Below are 19,606 nucleotides of genomic sequence, written 5' to 3'. Positions count from 1 at the left end.
CCCTTCCACTTTTGCAATTCTTGCGCACATCTCGAAATAGTTTCCAGGACATCAATATCATTATCATCCCATGACCTCCGAATAGCATCCTCACAACCCTCCTCCCCAACCCAGACATGTTCAAACCTAAACCGCCTTCGCAGCCCGCTAGCTTCACTCACACGTTTATCAAAAACAACTTTCAGGGGCGCATGATCAGACCACTCACGATCGAGGTGGAATAGCTTAACATAGGGAAACTTATCGAACCACAGATCTGTACCCATCGCTCTATCAATTCTACTCTGTCTATTATCATCGTCAGCTTGTCCATTGTCAAAAGTAAACTCATAACCCTCATAAGGAAGATCTCTTAACCCACAATCGTCGACTGCATCCCTGAAGTTATTCATTTGCCACTGAGCTCTAGAACCTCCCTTCATCTCAGTAGAATACAGAATCTCATTGTAGTCGCCCACACACAACCAAGGCTCCTGCGATTGACTTGCCAGAATCCGCAGCTGCTGCCACGAAAGGTGTCTATCTTGGTGTGTTGGGACATGGGGAGAAAGACTGTGAAGACGGACCGTATGAGGAGGAGGAGCTAAGGTTTGGAGATAAGTTGCGTGCATCACCGTGGAAGGGTGGTAAGGCGAGTGTGACGGAGGGTAAGAAGACTAGTAGGGATTTAAGACCTGAATTTGAAGAGGAGTATAGACGGAGTGAAAAGGACCCTACTCAAAAAAAAAAAAAAAAAAAAAAAAAAAAAAAAAAAACCCTTACGCTCGAGTCCACCTCTCACCCACTCTCTCTCCCCGGTGCCGCTCACAAGTCACAAGTCGCAAGTCTGCAACTTTCGACACTCTTAGCTTCACTCTCGTAAAAATCTCCACATTTTTTCACTCAATTTTTTCTCTCTCGAGTTTCTCTTCTACAATGAATTGCTCAAGTACGTAACTTCAATTCTCAATCTGTGTACTCTCATTTCACTTTTATGATTTGTTTTGTAATTAATTGTGTTGTAATTTTGTTTTTTCGATTTCTAGGGTTTTAATTAAAGTATTAGCATTTATTTCGATTAATTTGTGTTGTATTGCCTTTGTTTTCGCAGTTTCCGGTGAATTACCGGAAGAACCGGTAGTTTCGAAGAAATCTGGACTTCTCTTTGAGAAACGCCTCATCGAACGCCACATTTCAGTATGCTTTCTCCTTTTTTTTTGTTTATCGTCGTCGCGGTATTGTTTTATGCGGTTGTTTTAGTTTCTATGGCTTTACTGCGCACTTCGGTTGAATTATGCTAGACTTTGTTGAGGATTAGGAAAACTAGCTATTTTGCGGAATTTTTAGGGTTTTTTGGCCTGCTAGAACTGGTTATATAGCGGCATTTTGAGTAGGAGAGTGTCGCGTATTTAGTGAGTAGGTTGTTAACGTTTTCCCTAGCTCTTGAGTGATCGGCATTGGCTGTGTGAGGACTGAAAAGTAAGTAGTTTGCTAGAAACTTGCTTTATTGATACTAGAACTTTGATAGAATTGATAACATAGCGGCGTTTTGAGGAGAAGAATTTTCTAGATTTAATGAGTAGGTTGATAATGTTTTCCGTAGTTCGAGTGATCGGCATTGGCTGTATTAGGAGTAGTAGTTTGCAAGAAGCTTGCTTTTTGTATACAATGTGGATGTGAGAAAAAGAGTTTACTTACTGTATGCATTGGTTATTTGTAAGTTTTGTGATGTTTGTGGCTGAGTGAGGTTGGATAGGCTTGTTTAATGCTCAATCTTTGATTTTCTCGAACATTAGTCACAAGCTTCATATGAGAGGAATAAGTCAGATGACATGTAGTTTGGCGTTAGTTGACAACCGCAAAGGTGAAGGCTATAATATATGGGGCTTATTACGCCTTTGTTAGTTTGATAGTTTTGATTCAAAAGGTGAAGAATTAGCTTCATATTGGACATGTTATATGTTATAAGAGAGAATTTTGAGAAATGCCACATTTTGGTATGATTTCTCCTAATTTTGTGTATCTCGCTGCTGCGGTATTAATTTATGCATTTGTTTTAAATCAATGGTTTACTGCACAGTTCAGCTCAATTATGCTAGACCTTGTTGATGATTAGGAAAAGTGGCCATTTCGCGGCATATTTAGGTTTTTTGCCTGCTAGAGTTGGTTATATAGTGGCGTTTTGAGGAGAAGATTTTTTTGGATTTCCAATGGAGCCAAAGACTCCTTACTCTTTGGTTCTTGATTATGATGGAGTAAAGCAAAATGGCTTACTAAAGTGGTTGCGCTTCTTTCTCTTGTGAAGTAGCAGTCCTTCGATGCAGTTCTCGACGCAATTTTCATCTTGGGTCATTCCGAAACAGCCTCTTTGTGTTTCTAACACAAGGGTAAGGCTGCGTACATCCGACCCCCCCTTACCCCGCAATTTGCGGGAGCCATTGAGGCACTGGGGTAATGTTGTTGTTGTAATGAGTAGGTTATTAATGTTTTCCATAGTTTTTGAGTGATCAACATTGGCTGTGTGGGAATAAGTAGTTTGCTAGAGGCTTGCTTTATTGATACTAGAACTTTGGTAGAATTGGTTACATAATGGCATTTTGAGGAGAAGAGTTTTCTAGATTTAGTGAGTAGGTTGTTAATGTTTTCCGTAGTTCTTGAGTGATTGACAATGGTTGTGTGAGGAGTAAGGTGTTTGCAAGAACCATGCTTTTTTTGTGCTAGAACTTTGGTTATATAATGTGGATGGAAGAAGAAGACTCTAGTGTATGCATTGAATATTGGTAAACTTGTAATATCCCGAATGCGAGAATGAATAAACCTGTAATATACCCAATCCTTGGCTTTCAAGTACATTAGTTAAACAAATTCAATGCGAGAGGAAGAATTCACATGACGCTTAGTTTGGTGTTAGTTGACGATCTCAAAGGTGAAAAGCTATATTATTTGGGACTTATTAGGCTTTTGTTGATAGTTTTGATTCAAAAGGTGAAAAAGTAGCTATGTGTACGACATGTTGTGGGAGATACATATTGTATGAATCTCTAAATTTACTTCATGTTCTCCATTTTCGAGTGTCCATGAATAAACTTACTTCATGGATTTTTTTCATTTTTTGTATGTTATTGGTGGTCATTATGGTTATTCAACCCCATGCTTTGTCAACTTTCGTTTCCATTCATATTGTTTTACGTTCCTTAATTTTAGTGCAAACAAACTAGGAAGTCTATTCATGGATGGTGGGAGTATGTTTTTAGTGCCTCTCCTATCCTACTTAGTGTTAGGAGTTTAGCACTCCGTAGTTCACAACTTTTTGAACAAAATTATTGTATGAGACGTCCTCACAATAAAATAGTGTTGGGAATTTGGGATGTCCATTTATAGTTGTTTTTTTGTTTTTCTTGACACTTCTGTTAATATGTTAATTTTTTATTTACCGTGAGGCTGTCTCATTTAATAGTGTTGGGCCGTCTATTAAGAGACCAACACCTTGTTATGATAACTGAATATCGGTTTTTTTTTCTGGTCAAGGATTTCGGAAAATGCCCAATTACAGGTGAACAGCTGACTATGGATGACATTGTTTCTGTAAAAGCTGGAAAGGTATCGGTGTTATCTTTTCACCTTTAACTTTTTTTTTAAACATTTGTCATTAAAGTTGTTTGGTGTGTTCCTTATGTTGAATGTTTCTCTTGCAGATCGTGAAGCCTAGACCTGTACAAGCTGCAAGCATACCCGGGATGATAGGAATGTTCCAGAATGTATGTATTTCTCCTATCAATATAGGGTTATGTTTTGCTGTCTTCTCACTTTCACGACAGAGCCATCTCAGTCATCAGCTTGGTATCTTTTGAATTTTCTGTTCGTTACCTTGGTAACTTGGTTTGCTTTACCTTTCCTTTGGTTTAATGTTTTAGACCAATCAAAAACTTTGTAATGATGCTTCATTTCATACTTGTTGATGCATAAAGAATCCACCATTAAGTGTCGGTCTAGCTGGTTAATTATGTATCAAAACCATTCGTATGGTCAAAATACATATCATACTCAACCTTGAAGGTCTCTGTATTATATTACTGAGAATAATCCGTATGGATGTCTGCAGAAAACCATATATCTATTTTTGTAAGTGAGCTACATTTGAAAACTTTTCTGTGGTCTTGTGCTGTCTATTGTTCTTCTATCAAAGCACGGTGAAATGCTAGGTTTTTTTTTTCTCTGACAAACTCATTCCTGTCACTGAATCTCAGTTAATATACTTCTGAAAATTTGTATTTTATTAGTTTCTGATGCTATTTTTGTAAAACACAGGAATGGGATAGTTTGATGCTATCGAATTTTGCCCTGGAGCAACAATTACATACTGCCCGGCAAGAATTGAGCCATGCCCTCTACCAGGTATGACTTAGGCTCCCAGATTTTGCCTGCTGTCAGTTTTTAAAGAACTAGGGCCAATGCTTGTTCTGATCCATTTGAACTAGCTTAATAGGCTTTGTTATGCTTTTTCCTAATTTTATGCCAATCATTTTTACATCAAATGCATGAGTATGTGACTGGCAAACGCTTGCATCTACACTGAGAAACTAGGGATCCACTCATGGACTAACCTAGTATGGTTCTGTGGGATTAAACCCAATCTCTTTGAAACAAGTGATTACTATTTACATACTTAAGCACAATATTTGGTTAGATACGTGGTTTAAAAAGTGTATTAATCAGTGAGGGACAGCGCAATTCCCATTAGCAACGCTCTTCTTTTCGGTTTATTTTTACATTTTACCTGTTCCACTTATATGTTAACAATTTCTCTATTTCATTTAATGAGCTTATAAATAAGATAGCCTAGATGATCTTGGGGGATTACAACTCATTGACAGTCCCTAAAGGGTTCCCACATGTGGTCTTGGGGGAATGTTTAAGAAATTCTCCCAGATGTCACAACTACAATTATTTCTTTGGACATTTTCTTACAGTAACATTTTTATATCCTCCTGCATTTTCAATTACTCCAATTCCCGTTATATAGGCTTATTATAGTTTTTATGACCCCCACGATGTTGGGTCTAGAAATTTTCTATATAGATTATAGAGTCCCAATTTTAAGTCGTTATTAACGTGAAACATTCTGACAAAGATAGCCACGTCCGACTCCCGATATTGTATCGCACCGGACAGTTACAGCCGAGTGGGAGTTACATAGCTTTGGATTGTCTGGAGGAGTGGGATTGATTCTCACTTGATGTATCTGAAGTCTGAAGTCTGAACTCTGAACAATGGAATGTGGGATTATGTACAACCTTTGCATGGCTATATAGTCTTACATGGTTTGTAAAACCATCTTTTATCACTCTGTCAGATACAAGGATACGTTCAAGTTGTACTCTTATGCGTTTTGCTAAGTTACTTTACTTTATCAAATATACTCTTCCCTCTTTTATGAGGATCTTTTTAACTAAGAGTGTGTTTGGAGTTTGACAAAATTGGACACTGAATTCTTTATTTTCAGCATGATGCTGCCTGCCGTGTAATTGCAAGACTAAAGAAGGAAAGAGATGAGGCAAGATCATTATTGGCTCAAGCAGATAGACAGATACCTACATACGCAGACACAGGGAATGCAGTACATGCACCCACGAGAAATGGAAAAAGAGGTGGTTGTTTCCTCTTAGTCTGCCTGCTATTCTTCTTGTGATAATTTTTCATTACACATTTGAATTGAAAATGTGTGCTCTACAGCTGCTGATGGTGAAGATTTGGGCCCCGTAGGAAAGAAACCCCGACCTGGGATTTCTACTGATATTATAGCAGAGCTCACTGATTGTAATGCAGTACTTTCACAGCAGCGTAAAAAGCGGACGGTGAGTGTTACTAGAACGTACTATATTGGGCAGTCTTTGCTATTTTAGTACTCCCTATGTCCGTTAATAAACCATTATTTCCATTCAGGGCGTCCATGCATAAACTTCCCTATTGGAATCTTTTTTTTAGTATGTTATTGTGGTCATGATGATTTTTATCCCACATCTTTCACGAAATTTTTTAGTCCCTTTCCTTCCACATCTTATTATGCTCTGTAATGTTGCATTATAATAAAATAGGAAGGCCATTAATGGTATGAAGATGTATCTGTTTCGTCCCTTCAATGTGAATCTTCTTTATAGGAATTCTTTCATTTGCATCCCTTTGGTTGTGTATTGGACTTGAGTTATTGCTAATTATTTTGAAGCATTCTCAGTACCATCTGACAATTACACTTCTGTGATTTTTTTTTCTTGATTTTTAGATACCTCCAACTTTGGCCCCTATTGAGGATTTGGAGCGGTATACCCAAATTTCCAGCTATCCTCTTACTAAAACCAACAAGCCTGGCATTCTATGTGTTGATATCAACCACTCTAAGGTACAGTGGTACACTTGAAGGTTTTATACTCTTATGATCATCAGATTGGTTACTAATATCGCTATTTGTTGGTCGTGTGATTATAACATGTCATCTGTCTCTTTTTTACCCACTAGAATGGTAGGTGTGCAGTTTTATTTTCTCCACCATTTCCTCTGCCTGATTATATTTTTTCCCTTTTACAAAAGGATATAATTGCAACTGGAGGCATCGATACAAATGCAGTTGTCTTCGATCGAGCGTCCGAGCAGATTGTGTCGACACTCAGTGGTCATTCAAAGAAGGTGCTCATCTCTCATGCAGATTTTGGAAACGGAACTAAATGAGATGTATAGATGCTAAGCCCTCCAAGAACTCTTTTTTTTGGCGCATCTTGCAGGTTACCAGCATTAAAATTGTTCAACAGGATGAAAACTTGATTATAACAGGATCAGCTGACAAGGTAACTTTTCTTCCGGTGTTACTTGTACATACCATCTGACATGCAAGTTAGGTCCATGCTCTGGGAGCATTACCTCTTTCTTGTTTTTTGGCCCTTTCTTTCTAGTGCTGAAGCAGAGAGAAATTCTTGCCAAAATTTTTACTTCATTACGTATTGTACCAATAGGGACTAAAGTTGGCTCATCTTGTTTCTCTGATCGCTTACTGTCCTACTGGAAAGAATTGGAGATTTAAAGTTTTCATTGATAGTTCTTTTGAGGTTTCAACTTTAAAAGCTCACATCTTCCTATAGTGTGAGTCGTGTGACTGTCGTGTACTCTTGTGATCTTGTAATATATTCTTCAAGTTTTCTGAGAATTCCTGATATTGTTCTAAATATTAGGGAAAACAAGGTCAAGAGTATAGACTCTAAACCTGTCATGTCCCATATAGCCTACTGAATTCACGTGGTTAGAACATCTTGCTATTCTTGTGTATTTGTTTGGTCGATTAGATGTATGGGCCAATCTGCCTCTTCTTTTTGGATGTCACTCAACTTTCTTTCAAATCATGATTCTGTCTGGTGGACGGGTAAATGCTGAATGTTGGCGAAAGTTAAGCTATAGAAATTATTATCATGTTGGCCTTTAGGTTTCTTGCCTGGATATTAACATTATAACTACGTTAGTCCTCTAGTTAACCTTTCAATTTTATGTATCCCCTGTGATCCTTTCTTCAATGGGTCTGGTTAATTATTTTGTCCAGGTTTTCTCAGGCTCTTGCCTTTGGTTACGTACAAATTACAATCTCTCAATTGCTCTTTATTTTGTCATCTGTCGTACCATACAAATGCTGAATACCTGTTTTTTTTTTTACGTTCTCTTTTTCTGGTTTTTAGTTTTACATATAACTTCGTTAAATCTTTGATGTTGCTGACAGACTGTACGGTTATGGCAAGGGTTGGATGATGGTACTTATGATTGCAGACATGTTTTGAAGGACCACACAGCAGAGGTGCTGTTTCTCTGTTATTTTTTTTTTTTTTTTTTTTTTTTTTTGAAATTTGCTGCTTTTCTTTGGGTCACCTGTATACAATGTCTAATGTTAGTCTATAGTTCTGTGTCTGTTATACAATATTATGGATATGATATTGTATAAATTGTATTTGAATTGGCAAGAGTCACCATACTAAAATTAATGGACTTATCTCTCATGACTCTGTGGCCGTAGATTTTGGTCGCCTTCTCGCCTGCAGCTTAAATTATACTTCCCACTTCCCACAGTGCTAAATTGCTACTCTGCCACTTTCAAATATTGTGATATATTACTTGAAGAGTCAGACTGACTTAGTGATTTGTGTCATGACTTAGTCGGTTTATTTGATGTTTTTGAGATTTTTACTTGTAAATTGAAAGTTTTTGGGTCGGTTTGCTTTCAGCCTTTGACTAACAACTAACAAGGGCATTCCTAAAAAAAGTGTGGAATTATAGCACAAGTTCACTAATGTTAACCATTTGGCTGATTTTGAACAGGTGCAAGCTGTTACCGTTCATGCTACCAACAAGTACTTTGTGACTGCTTCTCTTGACAATTCCTGGTGTTTCTATGATATTGCAAGCGGACGTTGTTTCTCACAGGTCTCCATACACCATCTTCAACCTCTTTTGAACGTTTAGAATGTCAGTTTAAAAAGATACACCAATTTTCTAGGCGTGCTGTACATTTGGCATAGCATAGTCTTATTTTATATCTATGAACAGGTCACAGACTCATCGGCATATACCTCTGCAGCTTTTCATCCTGATGGCCTCATTCTTGGAACTGGCACTACAGATGCTATTGTAAAGATTTGGGACGTTAAGTCTCAGGTACTTGTTGCTTCTGAGTTGGCAATGTGAAGTCTCTGCCCTTTTGTTGGATGCAGCTAACTATGTTTTTGCTTATAGGCAAATGTTGCAAAATTTGACGGCCATACCGGTCCTGTCACAGCCATGTCGTTTTCAGAAAATGGTTACTTCCTTGCGGTAGGTGTTTTTTCTTTTGAGTAAATTATTGAATATCTGTACAGCTGTACTTCATCTCATTATTGTGCATTGGGTTTGGTCAGACCGCAGCTCATGATGGTGTGAAACTTTGGGATCTACGTAAATTGAAGAATTTCCGCTCTTTTCCATCTCCTGACCCTGATACGCCTACTAATTCTGGTATTGAAAATTTTGTTGGGTAAAAATAGACAGATTTATTGGCCTTAGACTTCAACTCAGGTTAATCGTTGTAAATTTTTCACTCACTTATCCTTATATTTGTTCTTCAGTTGACTTCGATCACAGTGGGAGTTACCTTGCAGTTGCTAGCTCCGATATAAGGTTAGCTTGTAATAGATTCTCTTAATTGCTGTTACCCTCCCCCACCACTTTAAAAAAAAAGTATAAACAACTTTACCACCTCGGGATGGATTGCTCTGGGTCTTGGGGAAGAATATGAAATATAAAGGCAGTCCCAATTTACGGGATGGATATGGTCTTTTCATGTTGTACGAAATTGAAAAGCATGTCTAGGGTGCACCTGGTGCACAAGGCTCAACTAACATGTCTCATTAAAAAAAATCCTCAATTTTTTTCGCCTACCTTTCTCTTCACCTAATATCGCTATTTCTTACTTCATTAAAAAAAATCCTCAATTTTTTTCGCCTACCTTTCTCCATTTTGAAAATTAAGTTTTGTTTGCAAAACTAGTGTCTCGTATGACAGGAGCGTGCCTTTGCGTCAAGCCTTCGCTAAGGCTCAAGGTATAGCTTCTGAACGTAGCAAAGTTTTGATACTTGGCTGTTTTACAGAGTATACCAAGTTGCGAGTGTAAAGTCAGAATGGAACTGCATAAAGACCCTTCCTGATTTATCTGGAACTGGTATGTATATACTCCCTGCATTGTCCGTCCTATTTTGACATTCACCCTCCAGTTCTTCATGTTTCACTCACATATGTTGAGTAGTGGGAATAACACGGTGAAATGGAGGTAAATGCAATTTTCTTGCCGTAGTAACACATTACCTATGGAAAATTTGTATTTTTGGAACTTTCATTTCAGGTAAAGCAACATCTGCCAAATTTGGTCCGGACGCAAAATATATCGCAGTGGGTTCATTGGATCGCAACCTACGAATTTTTGGCTTGCCAGTGGCTAAGGATGCACCTGAATCTTAAGATCTCGACCTTTCAGGAACAATGGTAGATTGGTAGCTAGCTATGTGTAGTTCTTGCATCGTATAGACGTACGTATACTCATTTGATACAAATGAAAGTGAGGCCCAAACTACTTAACTGATGAATTCATACCCATGGGATCTTGCTTGTCGGATGCAGTTTTCCAGTTGAAGCTTAGCTTCATGCTCCGCCGCTTAATGTTGTATTCTGAACGTGTAACTGTGATGATGGCACAAGAGCCAAACTGTTCCGAGTACTGTATTTGCCAAGAGTACATCTACACTTGTTCTCAAAGTTATTAATTAAGCGGCTTTTTTCCCCCATGTATAATGTGTTCTGTCGGCATTCTTTATCCGCTAATTCGGTATGTATGATGAGAACGAGACAATTGTGGTAATTGAAGCATGTTTATAATTGATCATTTTCTTAATTACCTGAAACACGAAGTACACTACCTGATTTGGCCTGAATGATTCGTTTGCAAATCTAGAACAATTTTGATCTGCTAAAATAACCAAAAACTAGGAATAAATAAACACACTTGTAAAATATGTACACCAAAATAATTAATGTATAAATTAAATGTATAAGTTGTGCCACATTCAAATAACATCATTGCGGAGTTACTTGGAAGGCTGGAGTTGCGACAGATCATCAGCAGATCAGAATAAATAACGTGACGAGTGGGTGAAACCCCAAAGCTGCACATAAGATGGGAAACAAATTAAGCAGACTAGCTATACATGCCAAACAAACAACAATTATTCATGATACTAGACAGATATTAATGCAAAACACGAAAAATAAAAAACTCCGCACATTTAGGTCCATGGGCTATAGGTCGGAGGATTTTCCGCCGAGTATTGTTTGCTTTGCCAAAGCTGATTTGAGTTATATAGTGTAAACCCGAGTTGGGTTTCTTCCCCCCCCTCCCACTAAAAAAAAAAAAAAAAAAAAAAAAAAATCTGCACCAACATACTCAATGCAAAATGCGAAAACAGAAAAAGATTGATGTCACCGAATGGTAGTGAACTCCCCGGCAAAATACTCAGATAGTCAGTTATAATACTACAGAGCATATTAGAACATGTTGCCACTTTGGGTAAACACCAAGGGATGCTCTCACTTTTCGTGAAAACTTTGAAACATGGATAATTCATTAATTTGGCAACTATTTCTTTTATATCAGGCTCAGCCCGTTCAGGAACCTTTGTAATTTATTATAGATCGCATGCAAAAGCGAAAACAGAAAAAGATTGAACTTCAACCTTTCGACTTGCAGTCAATTCCTATGTGGATCTTAACTATATGAAGAGAAGTTTGATTATTTCCCTTGTTGAGTCTCATACACAGATGATTATCACATCTACTGAAGCCATATACAGTCATATGCGGCTTAGGGCAGAGATGAAATAAATCAAGTTGTGCTGCGTATATAAAGAAACAGTCAACCAACGCAATTCTTAGTGCCATATATATACTCTCTGTGATTTTAACAAAGGCAGGAAGGCTACATAGTACATACATCATGCTGTTTTACCTTGCTAGAGACGGGATTTTCGAAGACACTGGGTTGATGTTGTTTGTCTGCTTTTGCTTTATTAAGAGACGCCTAAATGCATTGTACACATTCAAAGTTTAATGGTGATATCTACCATCAGAGCTAAACTGCCTTATTCACTGCTTTGACTACGGACGCTTCAGCATCCTTCTAGATAATAATCCTTCTAAGTTCTATTTCCTACTGTTTTCCACAAAGTTTCACAGCTTTCATCAGTGAGATACAAAAGTAACTTGCCTCAAGCCCAATAAAATTACAATCGCCGCAAATTTAACTCATAGAGAGAAAACGAGCAATTAGGCTAGAAGTCATGAGCTACTTTGTTCTCATATGTTTTCATCATCCTCATGAAACATGGAAAGATCAAAGGTCCTAGAAATAATAGTCCTTTATGGTGTGTTTGGATAGTAAAAGTGGAGGGAAAGGGAGGGGAGGGGAAAGGAGGGAAGAGAAAGGGTGGGAAGGGAAGGGAAGGGGAGGGACTACATAATACAGTTCATGGTTCCATAACGAGAAACATAAGCAACTATTTCAGAGCTCCGGCACAGAAAAGTGTTTTTAAAGCCTAAGCATGCAACATTACTTCAATACCTCAAATGACTTCAGATTTTTGATTTGAGATATGAAACAAATAAAATAATAAAATAAAACTGCTCACAAAATTGTATAAGCTTCATTTATTGTAAAGTAGTTGTCATTCAATGCAACCATGGACACAATTTCATTGTCAGACATTCCTGACTTTATTACCCGCCATAGTTGGCAGCCTTTAAGGCACTTCGATAATGGTATTGTTCGTTTTCATTCCAAAACCAAAAAAGAATCGAGTTTTTGGCTCAATCAGTCAATTGGAAACTGAACCGACTAAGAACTGATACAACACAAAAAAAAAAAGTTCACGCTAAGTGGTAAGCTTAATTGCTAAGAGTTGAGAAATAGTACCTCAACGTTCTTCAACTCGAATTCAGAATCAAAGGCCAAGCATGCGTTACCAAAAGTATCACACGGTCCACTGCTTCCCCTCAACCTTGTAAAAAGGAAACTCATAAGTGGATTATCATAAGCTTAATGACATCTAATAATCCTTAAATAAGGGACTTACAAGTCTTCATCCAATGACAAAGCAAAGTTACCACCCCCGCCAAAAGCTAGCAAGTCAGTCAAGCATAAGTAGAAGTATCGGTTGGCACCTAGCAATGCAAAAAAATTGTGTAAGCATTCCCAGAAGTTGAATTTAGGTTAATGATAAGAAAGCTGCCTAAACATCATTAAACAAATCCATTCATCACCAAGAGAGAGTAAAAAATGAAGACTTGAGTCGGACCAAAAGTAAGTGTAAACATCAAATTACTTGAATGATCGGGACTGAAGAAGAGAGAAAATTTGCTAAGTAACAAGTTTGGGTCTACAACAGCCAAGAAACTCTAAACATGAAGTCAATTAACCCCTAGTGTTCTAATAAAATTAGTAGTTGTTCATTTGTGACAAGAAAATACTATACTGTCCGAACAGGGTTGGACGGTATACTCTAAGCCAAAAATAACATTACACCAGCAATTGGTAAAGAAACAAGAACGATAACTGATCACTAATGCATGAGATAGCATATCAACCTGTTGTTCTAAACAGCCTTGGTTCACCATATATAGTTGTAAAAACAAATGTCTGGTTTGTTCCCTGTACAAGCAAGCGAATGAATTTCCAAATGAGTCTAGTACTAACGCAGTCCAGTTAGAAAAAGGGGAATGGGTGGAACTTGGAAGAACATAAATACAACGACAGCTATGAAATTCAACTTACTTGATATTTCCTCTTTGGACACGGTATCAAAGGGCAATCAAGGAGTCCACCGAAAACAGCACCCTTTTTATCTCCAACAATCTGACACATATATAGTTGTTCCGACACAGTTAACAAATTACTTCTAAAACAGGATCTCACAAAGAACTTATAAGTTAGTCATACATACCAGTATTCCAGGACCAGACAACTCAGCACTCTTCCTTAGTAAAGTGCGAAGCGATATACCATGTTTTAAAGTACTGCCCTTCAGTGGAAAGAAACAATCAAAATGAAATATATAATTTAAAAACCATATAAAGGCCATGAAGAAAAATGCAACTACATGGTAAAAGAAGCAGTTACCTATACAGCAAAACCCATTGACAACCTTTAACAATGTTCGGAATAGATGACTGTAGAAACTCGTATAATTCCACATCAATGAATGAAGAATCGGTAGTCAGATTAGGCATAAGCTTCCACGAGCTCTCAGGCTCAACCGCATCCTCAAAAATTTCTGCACCACAAGTGCTTCGGGCAGTAACAGGGCTGTCATACTCATTCTGAGGGCTAGATAATTCTGCAAGCTCATCCCTAGGAATGCATTCTAGCTCATCGTCCATGTTTACCCCTCGCCAGGAACAACTATTACTCCTCCTCCATCTACCACGAGAAGAACGCACCGATTTGCAATCCTCTTCAGTCTCGTTAATTGGAGTTGACGGATGGATGAATGTAAAGAATGATGACAAAGTTTTTGGTCCCTTTGTATACGAATTGAGCTACAGTTCAGAATGACAAGTTAGAAAGCATTCAAGTACAAACAAAATAAGTCATTGAAGAATGATAAAAACTGATCCATTCACTCACGTTTAAGATCTTAAAAAAATGGTAGTCAAACTAAGCGCCAATGGTCGAACCAGAATTTGAAGTTAGGTGGGTTAAGGCTTTGGGGTGGACGTGTGGCTGGGATCGACACATGCATAAAATATTTGGAGACAAACTGATAATGCAATAGAGTAACTTAGATCTAATATACGAGTATAATAGCAGAAAGATTGATATGCTCATAGTTGAAGACATTAAGCGTAGAAAAGAGAGAAGAGCAAAAGGCTATTGTCTTACGCACATTATGTCCTTTTCTTTACTAAGAGCTGATGAGTTCCTGTAGTGCATGTATCAAACTCATTGACTAATTAAAATTATCGCAAACATTTCTCAAGGTCCTAACTTTTTCGTGCGTGGTAGAAAAAAATGTACACCTGTTATTAAACTTCTACCTAAAAGAACCTCTACGCAACCAGAACCAAAAGATCACAATTACATGACTTTCTATCCTTAGACCAAGGATAGGCAAGAGCCTTAGAGAGACGCACAAGAATGGTGTCTCTGTAGTCTGTACATAAGCAAGGACAAAACTTCAACAATAACGATCACTTCTCGGCCAAAAGAGAAGTTGAAAACCATCACTTCCGATAATACATAACCGCAAAATACGATTAAACGCCTCATAATCTCACAAGTATTCAGCTAAAATTATTCTCAAACAATCGAACCACACTGAATTTAGTGTGCAACTCACAATCATACTAAATCCAAAAAAGGTGTGCCGGTGTAGCTCATGTTACTTCATCTTATTTATCTCTCTTTCTCTCTTGGCCAATGCTCCATCTTCCATCACTCAAAAGATCAGCCGCTCAACGCTGAAAACGTGAAGCGTAGAGAAGAGGAAAGAACAAAAGGCTCTTGTCTTATCGCACATTATGTCCTTTTTTACAAATAAAGAGCTAAAAATGAGCTGCTCCATAGCATTGAATCAAACTCGTGCTGATTAATTAAACTTCTCGCAAACTTTTCTCATGGTCCTAACTTTTTGGTGCGAGGTAGAAACAATCTATAACCGTTATTAAACTTCTACCTGAAGTAACCTCTACGCACCAGAACGAAAACATCACATGAATTACGAAGTCAGGCTTAGAGAGACGCACGAGAATGACGTCTCTCCACATAAGCGCCGACAAAATTTAAACAATCACGACTTCCTCGCGAATAAGAAGTTAAGGATCATCACTTTTGAAGAGCTATAACCGCAAAATATGACTCAAGGCTTCATAATCTAACAATGTATTCAGCTAAAAAACATAAACTTAATAATCTTAGAATTCAATTGATTTGCATCATCGTCACAACACGGAGATATCTTACCATCATAAACTCATAATTCAGAACAAGTAACGCATAAAATCGGCAAAATTTCGACTTCAATTGAATTTGCATCGCCATAACACGGAGATATCATATCATCAATCATCATAACGCATCATTCGTTGCACGATCAAAATCATCGATAACGTTCACATTCAATAATAACGAACAAATAAAGCAATAAAAATCAAAATTAATCAGTAAAATTAACCTACATTGCAAGATCTCAAACAATACAAAATAATCAAATCATTAAACATGTTATAATTCAATAACCTGAGGATGATCGCGAGGTGGAGAAGCAACAGGAGACGGAGAATCTCCTAAAAGTCGCGATAATTTCTCCGACATCTTCTCTTTTAATGCGAGCATTGTCAGTTGATTGATCGCTGATTGTCAATTGATTAATCCTACAAAAATTAATCAACGCAATTATGATGAATTTTGACAATGCGATTGTGATCGGAGAAACCCTAACCCTAAAATTCGCGAAATGTAGGAGTTGAGAGAAATAAATTGGGGAAAATATGGTCGGTGGTGAGAAAGGTGTATTGCCGGAGCACGGCAACCTTTTATGATTTTGATTTTTAGTACAAGAAAAGAAGGTTTATTCCTTCACGTTTTCCTTTATGTATTGGATTCTATTTTTCTAACAATCACGCGTTTGATTTTGTTCGTGTTATTTGGGTCGGGTATGGCCCGTATGGGGTCGATCGTTTTGGCTCGGGTTAGCTAGGGTGTATTTGTACTAGGTTGAAGAGTTTTGTAACTGGTTGTGTAGAATGTGAGATTTATTACAAATTTTACGAGTTTTGTTTTAAGGAATATGACTTTTATTGTAAAGTTTATAAGTTTATCAACTTGAACATATTTTTTTTTCTGTTGGAAAAACTTGGGAAAAATCCATACAAGCTCAGATAGATATATGCTGGTTGTATAATGCTATTGTACAATTGGACGTATAATCTGATTTGTGAGTTATGTTTTGAATGATATGTAGAATAATTTAGGTGTAATGTCAATTTGGGCTAGTAAATTTCATGACGGAGCGAGATAATTTGAGTTTGTTTCTTGCGTATGGGTCGGGTATTGGGTGGGTAGCTCATGGTAATTTGGAATGAATCGGCTTTGACGGAAATTTAGTCGTACGGGTATTGGGTAGCGTCAAAGCTGATGGCCGGACACTTCATCTTAAGCTAGATTCAATGTACCATGGGAAGGAGAGAGTATCAATTTGATCATAACTTCTTGTTGGAAAATACTTGTGTTTTCCGTAAGGACGCCCTCCTTACACTCTTTGTCCTCCTTATACTCAAAGAAGGAGGATCATCGTCCTTATTTTCATTTTGATCCTTCTCCTGGCCTTTAAGTGTAAGGAGAACGTTCTTCCCAAGAATAGAAGGTAATTTGGAATTGATCAGCTTTGACGGAAAGTTAGGGGACCGTTCGGGTTTATTTGCTTGTGTGGGTAGAAGTATTGGGTAGTGTCAAAGCTGATAGGCGGATATTCCGTCTTAAACAAGACTTACGATAGACGGACACTTCGTCTTATGCAAGAATCAATGTTCTATGCGTCAAAGCTTTCTGTTACACACACACAAAGAAAGAGACTTGACTTATTACCATTTACCCCCACAAAGGAGAGATTCTTTGTCCTGACATTTCACACAAGCTATCCACTGTAAGAATATCTCTATTATCAATAAACCTTATTGTATTTTTATAATCTGCACAATTATGTCTTTATTCTTATGTATTCTTCTATTCAAATACTATGAAATCTCCAACTTGGGCAGCCATTGTAATTTAATTTAATGAACATTATTTTGTTCTCATTCCCTCAAATACAGCAACTAAGTTTTGACTAGAAAGCAGCAAATCCCATTCCAATGAAAAATGCTTGTATATTGCCATATTGGCAGTAAAAATAAATAGGAATATTTGTTGCATATTCACTGCTATCAATCTGTCACTTATACGGTTATACCCTGTCATATGAAGCTTTTGAAATACAAGGGATAATATACTTGGTTTTTACTTTTTAGTGTAAAGAGAGTCACAAAGGCGATTTGTTGTTAAAGGGATTTGAATTTATGTCATGAGTGAATATCACTTATCTTGATTTTACCAGCTAAATTAATTGACATATGCAAATACAAGCTAAGGATAATAATGTACGGCAATACTAGTTCACGTAAGTTGTTTAATGTTTATTATGGATTATGGAATATGAGTATAAGATAAGATGCTTATTATATCTTTCAATTTTAGGATATACGGAGTACGTCTTTATTTTAAGAGCATACATGTGTTACTTTAAAAGTTTGAACATCAAAGTAAGACAATATGTTATTTACATCTAAGCTGTGACCGAACTAGAGAGTTAATAGGGGCGACTACCCCTTAGACATTGCAAAAAAATTGAAAATTTAGTTAATATTTTTGATTTTTTCGAATTTACTTTATTGGATTACTAGTTCGACGAATCTGAAAATTTCCGTATCCAACACGAAATATATATACTTTATATTTGAAAGATAATCATAATTAGCTCCATGGACCATGTATATTTGATTATAGAAGCTAAAACCAATCACATTACTTCAAACTGATGTATATCTTACATGTCTATAGCTTTGTGTAACTCGAACAGTCGACCTTTATGTTAATAATTGTTGACAAGTTTGCATAGATTAATAATAGAGCCAGGTTTTATAGTTAGGGGGATGAAAAATCTCAGAAAGGACATAAAATAAAACTTTTGATTTTTTTTCTTAACCAACGGAGACGAGCGTCCCTCCTAGCCCTTTCTAACCCACCACTGCATGGACATAAAATAGACAATTTATACCCCCTCCTCGACCTATTTAGTACTATTTTCCCACAAAGAACAACATTAGTTAGTGTACAATCAATTCCCACTATGAATTTGAACTACAAGCTTATGTCTCTTTCACTCTTTTGCCATTTCTTCATAATAAGATGTGAAATAAAGTTACTTATGTACCTAGATAGATGGGTGGCTATTAAATTGATAATCATACCTTGTAATTTTTTCTTCTATTTCTTGGTTAACGAAGGAGACTCACAACCAACCTCTTTCAAACACATTTAGGTATATCACAAATTGATCAAAGATGCGTATGGTACCGACCGTACCGTATCATTCAAACACGCACATAAGTTTAATCAACTTTTTATCGCCATGTTGAAGTCTAGATCAAAATGTCATAATTACATAGCGTCTGACTATGAGTCTAGACAAACTTTTAAACTATCTTTATTCTCAAAACCGATTAGAGTACGAGTATAACTGTATATATAAGACCCATATAAGTCTTGACATAAATACTTTTACTATTTTACAAAGTTTTAAATTTTTTTGGTCTAAACCATCCGGTAATCCGAACCACATTGGGCCGACTAATCCGGATTTCGGGGCGTGTCCAAGGATTACGGTATTTAAACCCCTCCCAATCGCAGTTGTGGGGGATCGATCCGCAGACCTCCCTACCAAGCGCAGCCCCATGCTACCACTGCGCCAACCAACGATTGGTTAACAAAGTTTTAAATTAAGTCTTGGTTTATTTGATACGACAGAATATACGTAGAATGTAAGTGGAAAACTGGATTCCATATATTGCTTTATAGTTTTCCATGAATTTGAGTATCATTTTGAAAATAAAGTAGAATAATATAATATGGGAGTGTGAACTAAACTTTAAAAGTAAGTTATTACTCTAGATCACGAGAACAATTTTGATAAGTGCTGAGATAAAGATAATGTATTAACATGAAAAGGTGGATTGAAATTATAATCGTTAGCTTGTTCTAGGTTAGAAATCGAATCCATGAAAATAAATGGAAAACAAAGAATAGGGTTCAAATGAAAAGAATCCACATTGATCAGAGTTGAGTTTTAGACTATGCTTATTATTACTCCATACATTTAACAAGTCTTGATTGTGATGAGCACAAATTTGTGACCTCTTATAACTCTCATTTCTTTTTACTACCGGCACTAGTAATAGATGAACTTCTAAGAGATTTGTTCTCATT

General features: G+C 37.0%; 2 protein-coding genes across 3 annotated transcripts; one reads left to right on the top strand and one right to left on the bottom strand.

The window, feature by feature from the left end:
* The first annotated feature begins 745 nt into the window (after positions 1–745).
* Positions 746–10,322, top strand: LOC141606860 (pre-mRNA-processing factor 19-like). Its single transcript, XM_074426201.1, has 18 exons — positions 746–928; positions 1,091–1,176; positions 3,508–3,579; positions 3,675–3,737; positions 4,288–4,374; positions 5,483–5,627; positions 5,713–5,834; positions 6,260–6,376; positions 6,565–6,660; positions 6,756–6,818; positions 7,736–7,810; positions 8,329–8,433; positions 8,557–8,664; positions 8,743–8,820; positions 8,904–9,000; positions 9,111–9,162; positions 9,633–9,703; positions 9,884–10,322. Exons 1-18 carry the CDS (start codon positions 916–918, stop codon positions 9,997–9,999), a joined length of 1,566 nt encoding a protein of 521 aa, XP_074282302.1. The 5' UTR covers positions 746–915; the 3' UTR covers positions 10,000–10,322.
* Positions 10,323–10,387: 65 nt separating this feature from the next.
* LOC141606861 (uncharacterized) lies at positions 10,388–16,188 on the bottom strand. 2 transcript variants are annotated; one of them, XM_074426203.1, is made up of 9 exons: positions 15,824–16,188; positions 13,706–14,124; positions 13,530–13,602; positions 13,361–13,441; positions 13,174–13,237; positions 12,663–12,750; positions 12,503–12,587; positions 10,627–10,700; positions 10,388–10,501 (listed from the first exon to the last, which is right to left on the bottom strand). In XM_074426203.1, exons 1-8 carry the CDS (start codon positions 15,917–15,919, stop codon positions 10,662–10,664), a joined length of 945 nt encoding a protein of 314 aa, XP_074282304.1. In that variant the 5' UTR covers positions 15,920–16,188; the 3' UTR covers positions 10,388–10,501; positions 10,627–10,661. The 2 variants fall into 2 exon arrangements, with proteins under 2 accessions (XP_074282304.1, XP_074282303.1); XM_074426202.1 differs by lacking the exon at positions 10,388–10,501 and having other exon boundaries at positions 10,511–10,700.
* Between the last annotated feature and the right edge of the window lie 3,418 nt (positions 16,189–19,606).

The sequence above is a fragment of the Silene latifolia genome, chromosome 10 (genome assembly GCF_048544455.1).
Source record: "Silene latifolia isolate original U9 population chromosome 10, ASM4854445v1, whole genome shotgun sequence".
NCBI classification, from domain to species: Eukaryota; Viridiplantae; Streptophyta; class Magnoliopsida; order Caryophyllales; family Caryophyllaceae; genus Silene; species Silene latifolia.
This window is presented reverse-complemented; position numbering and strand designations above follow the sequence as displayed.